General features: G+C 39.9%; 1 protein-coding gene across 3 annotated transcripts; it reads right to left on the bottom strand.

Annotated features, from left to right (window-relative positions):
* Nucleotides 1-258: 258 nt before the first annotated feature.
* Nucleotides 259-12,618, bottom strand: SUB1 (SUB1 regulator of transcription). 3 transcript variants are annotated; one of them, XR_012158848.1, is made up of 6 exons: nt 12,510-12,618; nt 9,447-9,519; nt 8,205-8,324; nt 5,787-5,895; nt 4,692-4,961; nt 421-510 (listed from the first exon to the last, which is right to left on the bottom strand). XR_012158848.1 is itself a non-coding variant. In XM_073343682.1 (5 exons), exons 2-5 carry the CDS (start codon nt 9,516-9,518, stop codon nt 431-433), a joined length of 381 nt encoding a protein of 126 aa, XP_073199783.1. In that variant the 5' UTR covers nt 9,519; nt 12,510-12,618; the 3' UTR covers nt 259-430. The 3 variants fall into 3 exon arrangements, 2 of the variants coding, with proteins under 2 accessions (XP_073199783.1, XP_073199781.1); XM_073343682.1 differs by lacking the exon at nt 4,692-4,961 and having other exon boundaries at nt 259-510; XM_073343680.1 differs by lacking the exons at nt 421-510; nt 4,692-4,961 and adding an exon at nt 3,002-3,232.
* Between the last annotated feature and the right edge of the window lie 924 nt (nt 12,619-13,542).

The following is a 13,542-nucleotide window of genomic DNA, read 5'->3' as shown; positions in this document are numbered from 1 at the left end:
TCATTATTTGGACTTGAGTTGAAATCTCCAATGTAAAAGTTATGAATATTTGCAATAAAGGCAAGGTTTTTTTAATGTCTCCTGATTAACAGTTAATATGAACATATTTTAACTGAACCCAAAATTAAAAGGAGACTAAAAATGGTTAACTGGAAGGCCACAAACAGCTATGCATTATTAGTATTACTGGACTGGTTTTTATTTTACACTGTGTTGAAAGCAAATCATTCCTTTTTAATAAAGCATACACAAATAGCCTCACTTAGAATACACTTTTAATGCACATAAAAAAAAAGTATTCATCTTACAAATTGTTTTGCAATCCAAATATACAATAGCTTGGAAAACAAGTATTTTAGAAAACAAAAGCCAATGTGTAAAAAGACTGCTTAAAACAACTAAAACAGTAAAAGTTTCTGTATGGCTGTTTTTACAGTTTTCTTACTGCATCATCAATATCGGAAATCTGTTCCTTCAGCTGGCTCCACTGTTCTGGATTTAAAGAAATACCTGAAATGCATTAAACACAAATCCTTAGTGCAGTATGAAAACTAAGATGAAGATTTTGTACAACTGTAACAATCTTTGAACCAAAACAACCTTACTATGAGATCAATATTTTCATAACTGTAAAAGTGTTAGCTGTAGTGAGTGTTAGATATTTTAGTTAATGTAATTATTCATTTATGACTATTCACTGGAATATTTATATTTAACTTCAGGCTAAACAAGAGGTTAGACTGCTTATGGATTCTGTTTGGCTGTGGGAAGAAGATACAAACGGTAGTGCAGCATCTTTGTAGAAACCCATCCCATGTGTTATGTGAATGTAGCAGTGGCTCTGATGGCAGGCTGCACTAGAATTCTGGATGAGCTGGAGAGGCCCAGGCTTCTTTCTTTAGTGTGATAAAAGCCATGCGTTTGTGGATTGAGTTTGCACACACACATGTTCTTAGATTCACAGATTCCACGGCCAGACAGGACTATAGTGATCAACTAGCTTGACATCCTGTACAACAGGACCCAGTGAACTTTTGCAAAATTCCTAGAGCATAGATGTTTTCTAAAAAGCTAATTTTGATTTCAAAATTGTCAGTGATTGAGAAACCACTATGACCATTGATAAACTGTTCCAATGGTTAATTATCTCCACTGTTAAAAATTTGAGACTTATCTCCAGTCTGAAATTGGCTAGCTTCAACCTCTAGCCACTAGATTGTGTTACACTCTTCTCTGCTAGACTGATGAGCCAATTATTAAATACTTGCTCCCCATTCCTTAAAGTCACCCTTTAATCTTCTTTGTTAAAACTAAATTCTGTACGTTAAGCATGTAAACCTTTTTGAAGCAGCATCAAAAGCACTGTGCTGCACCCTGTCTGGTTACAGAATTGATCACCATTCTTCTCTCCCACCACACAAAATAGTATGACATTTATCTATATCTTCTCATGCACCAATCTTACTCATGCCTCTATGCACGTTCCTTAAACTTTTAACCCATTGTTTATTTAAGGATTTAATTAATTGTGTCTCCATTCATTCAAAGAGCAATCTAGACACACTTTAGTAAAACACCTGTAACAGGACCCAAGGAAAACAGGATCAGGACTTTTTTGGTACCGAATATTTTTATTATTTGAGAATATTAAAACATAAGTACGGCTGTTGTCAACCACCTGTGAACTTTAATCTAGAGGGGGGAAAAAACTTTTCCTACATTCTTTCATGTTTTGGACACCAGCTAGTCTGAACATGCTGTCACATAGTTTTATCAAGTTTTCAGAGAAGACAGGTTTGTTTTTTCAAGAAATCTTGACCACTTTACTGAAATTGAATATTTAATTTTGCACTGGAAAAAATACCATCACAAACAGCATTAAGCCCTTTCAGTCAGAAAATATACAAATTGATTTCTGAAGCTGTCTCAAAAGTCTTACCATAGTCACCAACTTCATTTCTAGATGAACAAACCAACAAAAAAATCAAATATTCTAATCTAGCATGGTTTTCAAAGTGTGCTGATTTCAGTCAAAGCAATTTAAAGACAATACTCATTTTAAGATTAGATTTTAGATTAGTTTCCAAAAGGAAACATCACACGGTTGATAACAGAGAAGACAGTCATCTATTGATGTAGGGTTAGTGTTGGCCACATTGCCTAAATATCACTTACCTAAAAAAATTACGTCTACACTACACCCTATATCAACAAAACTTACACCACTCCGGGGTGTGAATATTACATCCCCAATCGGCGTAAATTACACCAACATAAGCATTCACATGCACAGCGCTTTGTCGGCGGAAGAACATCTCCCGCCAACACAATTTATGCCGCTCCTGGAAGTGGGTTTTTATGGGGACAGGAAAGCTTTCTCCCATTGGCACAGAGCATCTTCACCAGAGGCGCTGCAGCTGTATTGGTACAACTGCATCGCTGTAGCGCTATACATATAGACATGGCCTTAATAACATACGTGGCTTGTTCAAGCAGCAACTTACTTTACCAAACAAACTTCTTCAGAGAGTTTATGGTCGTCAAATTTAGTGACCTACATTTCTGATTTAGTCAACATTTGTTTAGTCATGTTGGATTTACAAAGGGGCTTATGGAGGTAGACACTTAATTCCCACAGAATTTCAATGGGATGCGTATGTTTAAGTCATTAGGCTCCACTGAAAATCCTTGCACGAAACTACAGTGAGTAGTACATACAGTGAGTAGTACAACAAGTAAATTTTGTTGGGATTACACCAAAACCAACATGTTGGAATGTTACTGCTTGGGCTCTGCTTTCCCAACTGCTGAAGTAACAAAACCTCAATTGAAACCAAGCTCTAGTGTGATATGTACTAAATCAATAGTAGGTAATGGCAAAACAAGGGTTTTGGGTTTTTTTTCAGTTTTAGTAAACTGACTAAATAAATGAGAGAAACTGCACTGAGAAATTTTCTAGAATACAGTGTCTTCATCTGCCACCTGGATTAATTGTTCAAGATAGATTTCCTACTTCCTTTACACACTATCAGTTTCTGAAATTAGAACAAACTAGTCAAGATTTAGATAATGTTGTTTGTACACCTGCAGTAGCTTCAACCCCAGGGGGGAAAAAAAGTTATTTTCTGAGCTCTACATCTCTGTGAAACTGCCAAGACATTTCCACCAGTCCATGGGTTTAACTTCACTGAGTTCAGCAGCAAAAACATTTTTGGGTGGTTCTCTTCCAGCTCTGAAAATGTATTATAATGTACATGTCATAGCAGCATTCATTTCATTTTTACTTTTAACATCTATACTGGTACTTTAGATTGAGAATACAGGTAAGAAAGTTAGATCAAGGAAGTGCTTTACATATCTACAATTTAACTCTGTTTTTGGGGTACCACTGACATTTTTCCTGCTCCTTGTCCAAGCTTGAACCATCTCAAACTCTTCGTAAAAAGTTGTAAGAAAGATTAGCTGCATATATGACCCAAGCAATCTTCAACTATGAACTCTTCATTGAGAATACCAGTATTGACTACAAAGTAGTCCATGGTTGTTTTGGATTATGAAAATGGATATTTCTTTGACTGCACCAAACAAGTGTTTTAACAAGTTTAGTTGTACTGCTGCTGCCAAATGCATCTGATAGTGGTAATGATGAAGCTAACAACAATGCAGAAAGTGGTCATTCATCTCACCTGTATAATTCTAAAATTAACTGCCTGAAAACTTCGTTGACCCACAGATAATGTTGCACAGTGCTGCCTCGTGCCCTTCCAGAATGTGGAGAGTGGCTAAACTTAAACCTCTGAAAACCAGGAAATACAAAGTTAAGGTTGTGTTGCAGGGATGGTGTGTACCTTAACTCTGTCCCTCTCCAGATGGCAACAGACACTAGGAATGGCTCAGTAAAAATGGTGCCATAAGAAGACATGAGGAAGGACTATGAGAAAGTGACACTGTTTGCGTTGTGTTACAGATCTGAACTGCACCACCACTATAAAAAAAAATAAATTGGAATAGCCATTGCATTCCAAACTCCTATTTCCATGTCAACTAAAATTTTGGAATTAAATTTCTCATGCCTAGTCCCAACCTAAGAGGGTTAACAGAAGATGATAGTTTATCTGTACTCAGATAATTCAAAGCAGTTAGTTTTTAAAACTTCAAACTTTCAATGGATTTAGTCTGTATTGAGGATTAATACATTGGACATTTCAAGAAATTTAGTTAAAAAAACTGAAAAATTACATATTGTGTTTTGCTCAAATGATGTTTATACCAGCAGTATAGTAGTTCAACCTGCTTGTGGTTGGTGTTTTACTCCGTTGCCTAAACTAGTTCATACAGAATGTCTGGGTCAAGTTCAAAACTCAGCAGTACAAGGCAGTCAAATCAAAATGGAGATGTTCAGGTATCCATAATATTATGATGCCCTACTGCACTGCCACCTTTGATATTCTCTCATGGTCCAGTCCCACGCCCACTGTAGTCAATGGGAGTCTTTCCCTAAACATGAATGGACACTGAATGGTGCCTTGAATGACAAACTTCTCAACCTCAAAACACTTAAAATTCTCATTCAGATGAAACGAAACTTCTCTGCTTCTTGTTATAACCCCCACAGGAAAATAACCCAGCAATATTTAACTTTGTTTTTAAATATTTTTCTAAAATGTAATAAAAACGCTAACATTACTCACCAAAAGATCCAGAATATTCAGACTGACAGAGAAACAGTATCTTCAATGTCATCCTTGGCATGGGTAGCACACTTTTCAAAATGTTGTTTCATTCCTGCTACCAAGCCCTGCATTGTCTTTGTTACGCTTATACAGCATGTGATCCTTTCTTAATACTTCCAAATGATACAGGAATCTCTTCAAAAATATTCCCATATGGGACTTTTGCATCTTGGAGACATGGTAGGTTCCCCCAAAAAATGTTTAGTACTATAACTTACTGGTATAACACTGTAAAAATTAAACAAAATTTTTCTGCAAAATTTGTATCAAAGCAGTTGTGTTTCCACTGAACCCTGTTCAGCTCCAAAACTGTAATAGGTTATCATGCAGTTTATTATCTCATGCAATGGTAACTTAAAACTATCTGGGGGAAATAAGAAGTGCTAAAATATTAGAGAAAAATGCAACAGTTATTCAGTAGTCCAGGCTACAGAATTTTTTAATACTTTTCCCATCTATTGTTTCTAAAGAGAAAACGCAGTCTTGTTTTGATGAATGCTATTTAGACATGGTGCCTAACTTCAATCCACTGCAACACAAACTTTTTTCAATTATAAAAATTTAAAGCACAACTTTCAGGCAGATAAAGCAAATTTAAACCTGAATTTACAACTAATTCGTTTAAAAATTGTCTTTTTATTTTTAAGTTATGGGGTTTTATACCCCGTTCTAAAACTGTGGACCATATCCTCTTTGCCAAGGAACCAAAATAGACTTTTAGGAGTGGGAGAAGAGAAGGAAAAGGACCAGAACTGTGGCATGTGCCTAGATTTCCCCCCCAATATTAAGGCTTTCCCATTAAAATATTTTAGAGTTACTTAGAAGATGTCTTATTGGGTAAGAAGAAAGTATAATCAAGACATTAAAATTTTGCATTAGAATCAAGAATGGACATATAGACAAAGATCTCAAAGCCTCATTATTGAGCTGTGAAGCAAATGAATCTGATACTTACAGAATTCTTCAAGTTAGATGATTTTCCACTTTCCTCAATAAAGCTAAGCTAAATATATTTTAATGCTATGCAACTAATGACACAAAATAGAAGTTCACCTTTTCTGCCAGGTTTCATTTCACCTTCTTGATCCATCCAGTATTCTCTAATATCAATTAGGACTTTCCCTTTAAAGTCACGAACACTGACATATCTCATTTTGCCAATCTGCCAATAAAACAAATCAGAACAATTGAATACATTTTACACAGTACTGGATTATTCATTTTTCTAATCAGCATTAAATACTTAGATATGAGACACTGATTACTGCTGCAGCTTATTTTAGATTTAAGTAGAAATGATTGGATTAAGTATTTTCCTGAAGAAGTATATCAGGACTAATAAGTGATGACAGCATTGATGGATGAAGGACCGAACATGTTTTAAGAGAATTCAGCATTATTTCCTGGAAAAATGGGTGTCCTCAAAAGAAAATTCATTTGTACCTAAAAGCTGAATTCCTAATAAATACTGCCAATTTAAATTACGGATTCTTTCAGAAAAAAATCCTGCTTCCTTGTGCAAACTTTGTTAATGAAGCTAGAAAATGCTAAGAGAAGACAATTCATTCAAATTTGTTTTCAAGCTACAAGACTAATGAAGATGATAACAAAACCATCACCTCCTCCCGCTCTAAATCTGAGTTCTTGTCAATGTTTCCAGAAACAAAGTGAGATCTACACAGGTTAAATAAACAGAAATCCTTGAGGTTATGAATTTTTCCAGTAAATTCAGGTGGTGGAAGCCACAAGCTCCAAACACACACAGATTGATGCTTAGCTCAGGGCTAAATCCCCACAGAACTAGGTTAGAGAATTGGATATCACAACCAAATTAAATCCTAGATGGCACAAGAAAGCAGATTTCACATCTATATATGGCATGCAACTGTCTGGTTTTCTAAGATTAACTGCACCTCACACCACCATTAGAACTTCCAGAAGTCACCCTCTCCACTGTGAAAAACCATTATGAAGCACTGTATTAGTTCCACTGTTTTCAGACACCAAATTACATTAAAGGAAGCTTAAAAGTACAAACACTTTAATATTGTTTTTCCAGGTAAGCAACTGCTTTACTCGCCATAGGAATTTTTAAGTAATCAAGAATGTGAGGGAACAGTGCTTTACCCTAAACATGTAAGAACCCCCTACCTATAGGTGCCAAATTCTGAATTATGTTTCAAGTTTGAAAGCAATGTAAAATAAGTGAAAAACATTCCAAGATGGGAGACTTTCATTCAACATAAAAAGTAAAATATTTTACTGGTTTTCCTATTAATCTTCATATTTAATTGATATGCCACTGACATTCCTAACAGACAAAAGTAAGTCCGAACCAGAATCCCACACTTTGGAAGTGTTCTGATTCAAGTCAGATTCTGGATACATCACAGTGTGCTCTATTTTTAAATACAAGGGAGGCTGAAGATCTAATGTGGAATACTGAAGTTCAAGCCCAACTCTCACTTGCTTTGTCCCCCACCCCAAGCTACTTCCTTTGCCAGCACTAATGCCCTAATTTTAGGCTTCTTTTCAGGCCCTTTCACCAAATTCTTCAAAAGTTCCTTGAATGAAAAAACCCTGTCCCTTTCTTACTGTCTTAAAGCAGGCTCACAGCAGGTATTCTCCTCTCCCCAATCTTTCTTGCAATGAGGAAGAGGAAGCTGGGGCCTTATATTCCTGCTCCTTTCTCAGCACACTGACTGATGCAAGGCTTACAACTCCCAGATATCCTCAGGAACTACAACACCCTGAATGCCTTATTGCAGAAATAGGACAGTATTGAACCCTGGGCCTGTCTTAAAGAGGCCAGCACACTCCGTTGCAAAGACCACTAGCAGTTCTCCATGATGATCTGTTTCAATCTTCTCTGATATTCTGTTAATAAAAACTGAATCCCAGAATAAAAGAGCACATATAAACTCAAGGACAAACTTATCCTTAGACCTGGTCTGGTACGGTGAGAGCTCTGACAGCTGCTCTTCGTCCAGCTGGGTAGGCAGAAGAGAAGTCATACTGATTTCTGGGAACCTCTTGTCAAAGCGCCCTGATTAAAAGTATTCCCATATAGATCAGGTTTTGAATTAACATTTACAGCCTAATTATAATTCTATTAATAGAGTTTAGAACAGAAATGCCTAACTGTCAAAAAAATGACACTATAAACCAAGACAAAATACTGGGAACAAGTGATACAATCAATGAACCAAAGTTAGAATTGAATGGCGTAGCATGGATTATTTTACTCTATCAAATCCTATCACTGCTTTTTCTGGGTATCTCACTTTCACTCTAACATTGTAACCCCATTTAGCCAAAACATGCCAAGAGATTGAATGCTATGCTATACCTGGATAAGAAACCAAAGTGTTCCAAGATTCTCTTCATAAAGATTACAGAATACAGACTGTAACATGCTTCCCCGGGAACCCTTCAACCAACAGTCTCTAGAAGTAACATTATCAATGTTACCTGGAACATATTCTCATCTCTGTTGCTGCTTTGCTTAGAGGAAGCTGCACCTTTAGAACTTTCACCAGTCTTTTGTTTCTTTACAGGCTTTTCTGGAGCCGCTTGCTTTTTCCTCTTTGCCTTTAACCAAAAATTAAAAAAAAAAATACAAAGCACATCCCATTTTATTAGTTATTAAAAGAAGAAATCAGAGGCTGCAAAGAACTATTATATTATGTAGTTCATCTCACTACCAATACAAGACTTTAATACAGTGAATTTGGGGTGGGATTTTTAAAAGTGCTCTAAGATGTCCTAATTCTGCTCCTACTGAAGTCAATGATAAAACTCTCATTGGAATCCAAGAGGAACAGATTTAGGAGAACAATAAGCACTTCTGTAAGTTCTACCCTTAATGTTTTACCTTACACTAAAATTGCTCAAAGCAGGGAGACAAAATACTGCTATTTCGAAAAGTGAGTGCATGTGGGATTTTTTAAAGACTATGTTAATCTTTTGGAACCCAAAGAAGATCTAAATAAAACTGAGGTGGACAGTACATTTTCTTTTTATACACACTCACCTTGCATTTTAAATCTCCCCAATTCAAGGGAGAGGGAAGGAGAGAAAGAACGTTCCTCTCTCTCTTTTATTCTGACTTTACCATTTTGTTACTAACTTACAAACAGCACTCCAAGATCTTCATGCTTTCACAGCTCTAGTATCTACAGTGAACTACAGAATATACATAACAAAAAAATATTGTTTTGTCATATCTACAGAAAACTCAACCAGCATTTCAAATGCAGAATGCTCACTACAATAATTTTAGCCCAGCATGTATATCAACTCTTGATGGGCTTAAGAAGCTAAACAATCATGTTTCTCAACATCAGCTTTCACAGCTGTTTAGGAGGAAGAGAAATGTTAACAGAGTAAGGGAACTAAAATGGTTTAGTATTCTTGCTCTCACCACAGAGATCTACAGAACTCCAAGAACCTTGTGGTTAAATGCCACAAGCGAAATAGCAAATGATAGAAAGACGATCTTAAAAAAATAGATTCATTCCATATTTAGAAGCATCTCACCTTCCAACCACTGATCCCAGTCTTAATAAAAGAGCTAGGCAACACAAACACCGTGGCATACTTATTCCAGCAAAATTGAATTGCCTCCTAATCCAAGCCAGAATAAGTTTGCTTGGTGTTTTGTTTTTTAATTATTAGACTAAAATGCAGTAAGCAATTGTGTCCAATATTCACCTTTTTGTCAACTTCGCTATCTGAATCACTGCCAGATGAGCTTGAAGACACAAGTTCCTTTGATTTAGGCATTCTGGAGGGAAGAAAGGTATTGTGAAAATATCATACAGGAAACGCTGCCCTTTATGACTGGAATGCATGCCCCAAATTCCTTTGTTAAGCCTCTTCTCTCATCTTATTCAAGTATCTCCTATTTGAAGCCAACATGAAGTGGCAAGAAACTTCAATATATGTCTGTCTGAGCAACAGTGTGATCTCATCATCACCGTAGTCCTTCATCTCCCTTTCCTTTGATCCATTCCCTTCATTTGTGTACTCACTTATTTTGTAACCTATTCAGGACAAGAACTCAGATCATGTCTACACTTAAAATGCTGCATGAGCAGCAGCAGCTTCACCACAGTAGTGTTTTCATTGAAGCGCTACAACACTGAAGGAAGAGCTTCTCCTTTTAGTGTGGTTAATCCACTTCTGCAAGAGGCAGTAGCCGTGTCAATGGAAGAAGCTGTCCCGTTGACATAGCACTGTCTACACGAGGGATTATTAGGGTAGTGTAACTACACTGCTCAGGGGTCTGGATTTTTCAGACCCTTGAGACACGTAGTTACACTGATGTAAGTTTATAGCATAGACATGGCCTCAGTTTTTTTACTTGATTTGTGGTGCACAAAATAGTAATAAACAGGTCAGTCTAAGTTACTAAGAATTTAATTTATTATCAAAACAAACTAATTAAATGTTTCTACATACATTTAAATAGAAGTTTTCAATGAATGTCACAAAACATGTGGGTACACCATTATCTAGCAAATGACTCCCTTCACTCTTATGTACTGTTATTTTGTCTACTTTGATTTCCAGGTCACAGAATGGCAACTGCTGGTAATGAGAGATACAGAACCATCATCATAAACTCTTCTACCTATGTTTCAAAAAATTAAAAAAATACGGTGTTGTGGTTAAGCCACATTTAGGTGAGAATATATAAAACACTATTCGCAGTTCTGCCACGTATTTCCTAGGTGATCTCAGGCAAATCACTTAAGACCCAATTTTCATTAGTTTGGCATGCATGGAAATCCACATCTTTTTGAAGAGATACTGCCGGATGTGTCTACTCTGCAAACCTATGGATAGATATAGTATGTGAATATCTAGTATTCCATATACAAGAGAGGCACAGGAAGAATTTTAAATAATTGCTTTTAATATCTTTCCAGCCTTTGAAAGAACAAAGCAAAAAAATATGTTATAAAGGGGAACAGTTTGTAAGGAAGGAACTATAGTGAGAGATTGGGGACTTTGTGAACTACTGGTTTATGTCAAGTAAGGGGAGGATGACTCCCAGGGCAATACAATAGTGCAAGGTAATGTGTTAGGATGAAGACAACAATATATGGCATGGGTAGCCAAACTGGCTCATGAGCCGCATGTGGCTCTTTTACAGTTAAAAAATGTGGCTCGCGGAGCCCCCCACTCTCCACCTACCAGACTTGGTGGGGAGCGAGGAGGCTCAGGACCTCTGCCTTGCAGCAGGATGGTGGGGTAGGGGCTTCTATCCAACAGGGAGAGGGGGGGCCTCAGGGCTTCAACCCCATGGGGCAGGCCTTCCCTCACTTTCGAACTTCTGAAGATTGTCTTCTGTGGCTCAGAGGGTCAATAAGCATGGCCACCCCTGACATATGGAATGAATACATGTGGCGAAAGAACAGTGTCAGGTGAAAAATCAGCCAACACGAGGGAAAATGGAACACAGGTGAGGAGGAGGGAGAATAGGAAATTGGAATGTGCTGGGGGTTACACAAGGAATGAGGGAAAAAAACAGTCTGCCATGTCATAGGGTTGGAAATGTGTTGAAGAGGAGCAGAACCCACTATGTGGGTGGGAAACAGGATGAAAGACTTGACAGGTTTCAGAGTAACAGCCGTGTTAGTCTGTATTCGCAAAAAGTAAAGGAGTACTTGTTTATTTGAGCATCCGATGAAGTGAGCTGTAGCTCACGGAAGCTTATACTCAAATAAATTGGTTAGTCTCTAAGGTGCCACAAGTCCTCCTTTTCTTTTTAGGATGAAAGAAGGTAGGCCAGTATGTCTGATACAGCATGCACAGGCAATGGTACAGAATGTTTTAAAAGAAGGGAGATATAATAAGGACAGCAAAAGGTGCATGAAGTGAAGGAGGAGTGGACACCAAGAATGAGAATGTGGAAAGGTGATAGAGAACTAAGGGGGAATAATATAGGGCATGGGCTAGGATTAGCGAGAGAAAACATGGAGGAACAGGGCAATGGGACTGAACGAGTCACTCAGAGGCAAGGTTATCTAGTACCATGGGATGGAAAGAAGACCATGCGAAGAGACATGGGTCACGAGGTGGGAGTAGATATGGGGCACCCAGAGGAAAATGGGGTGGAAAGGAGTCACTGAAGGGGGAATGGAGGGAGATGAGACTGGACAGGTCACTGAGTACAGAATAGGGGACAGCCTAGAAACACAGATGATGAAGGGGGCAGGCGGCTCCCAGCCGCCATTTTCTCCCTCGTTCAGACGCTCCCCTCCCCCCAAATGAATAGAAAATGGGGGAAGACGGGCCTGGTTAGGAAAGGGGGACACGACACCGAATCACTGAGTGCGGGCGGGGCGGCTAACTGGGGGCGGCAGTCATGTCATGGGACGGAGGCGGGTCGCGCAGTGGGGGATGGGGGTAGGCGGTTCCCCGCCGCCATTTTCTCCCTCACTCGGATGAGCTTTCTTTGCCCCCCAAACATGGCAGCGTCTCTCGACGCAACGCAACGCCCCCCCCCACGATGAGCGGGAGGAGGTCTCCCTCCCCCACGGCACTGGGCAGAGCAGGAGCTTGGCGGGAATCCCGCGGGCCGAGCCTTCCCCAGCGTTCGAGGCGCGGCGGCGGCTCATCCTCCCGCCGGGTCCGAGCGCGGAGCTGCCAGACCACCCCTCCCCCGGCTCGCACAAGCCCTGAGCTGGGGGGAGAGGGAGATATAAGATGGCGGCGGGTGGTGGGCACGCAGCCCCGGGGGGGGGGGGGGAGGAGAGCGATACTCACGTCCCGCTCCCTCTGCGTGCTGCTCTCTTCTCCGAAGCACACTACCACCGCCACTAAGAGAAACGGAAATGTCGCAACCGGCAAGCCCCACCCCCCTGACTACGTCATTACGTCCCGCAGCGCCTCACGTAGGGTGCTGCCGAGGCGGGGGTGTTTAAAGAGGAAGGAAGCGTCTCTTTAGTCCAAGCCACGAGGCTCAATGGGTGGCCCTGTGCTTCCCGCCCCGGCGTAGAAGGGAGCCAGCCCCCACACACCCCTGCCCCCGTGTGGCCTGGGCAGGAAACTGATCCCTAGTCACCCCCTTCAGCTAGGGATTAAGAGCCAGGGAGGGTAACAGACCTCTTGTGCAGGGCCCAGGTCTGGCTCTCCCCTGTACCCTAAATTGAAGGGAGAATGGACATGTCAAGAGCAGGGACTCTGGAGCCCAACTCCCCTTTCGCAGCGTGTGCATCTTGGCCCCCATTGCAGCTGGGGGACTGTTAGCACCATGCCACTCGGCTGATAATCTCAGCACAGATCTGGGGAGTAAACTAGTTTCACACTCTTCAGCAGTGGTGTTTCCGATCGGTGGCATGGCCATCGCAGAGCGGTAGATTGCAGCTGCATGGCTCTTGGGGCCTTGTCACTTCCTCTTGAGTCTTTGTCCTTGTGTAGGAAGTCTCTAGCTCTTAGAGTTGCAAATACAGTAGAACCTTCCAAAGGTGAACAGATGCAGTGCCATCCTACAGTCAACATCTAAACATGCTGTAGCTCTAAAAGATTCCGTCACTCATCTCAATGGGTGTTAATTAGGAATGCTAGTGACAATTTCAGTGCTATTTTAGTGATGAAATAGTGCTGGCTGAGTTTCAGGGGAACATGTATTATAATCAGTTGCAGAGTTGTACCAACTGCCCTGCTAATAGAAGACAACTTTCCAAGTCTGTCACCTTCCACAAGCACTAAATTCACACTATTACTTTATGAAGCTTCGGCTTCAGTCCTGGGTGGCAGGGCTCAGGCTTCAACCCCATGCGGCAGGGCTTTGGCTTTC

The sequence above is a fragment of the Lepidochelys kempii genome, chromosome 5 (assembly GCF_965140265.1).
Source record: "Lepidochelys kempii isolate rLepKem1 chromosome 5, rLepKem1.hap2, whole genome shotgun sequence".
NCBI classification, from domain to species: domain Eukaryota; kingdom Metazoa; phylum Chordata; order Testudines; family Cheloniidae; genus Lepidochelys; species Lepidochelys kempii.
Note: the sequence above shows the minus strand (reverse complement) of the source record. Positions and strands in the feature narration are given on the sequence as shown.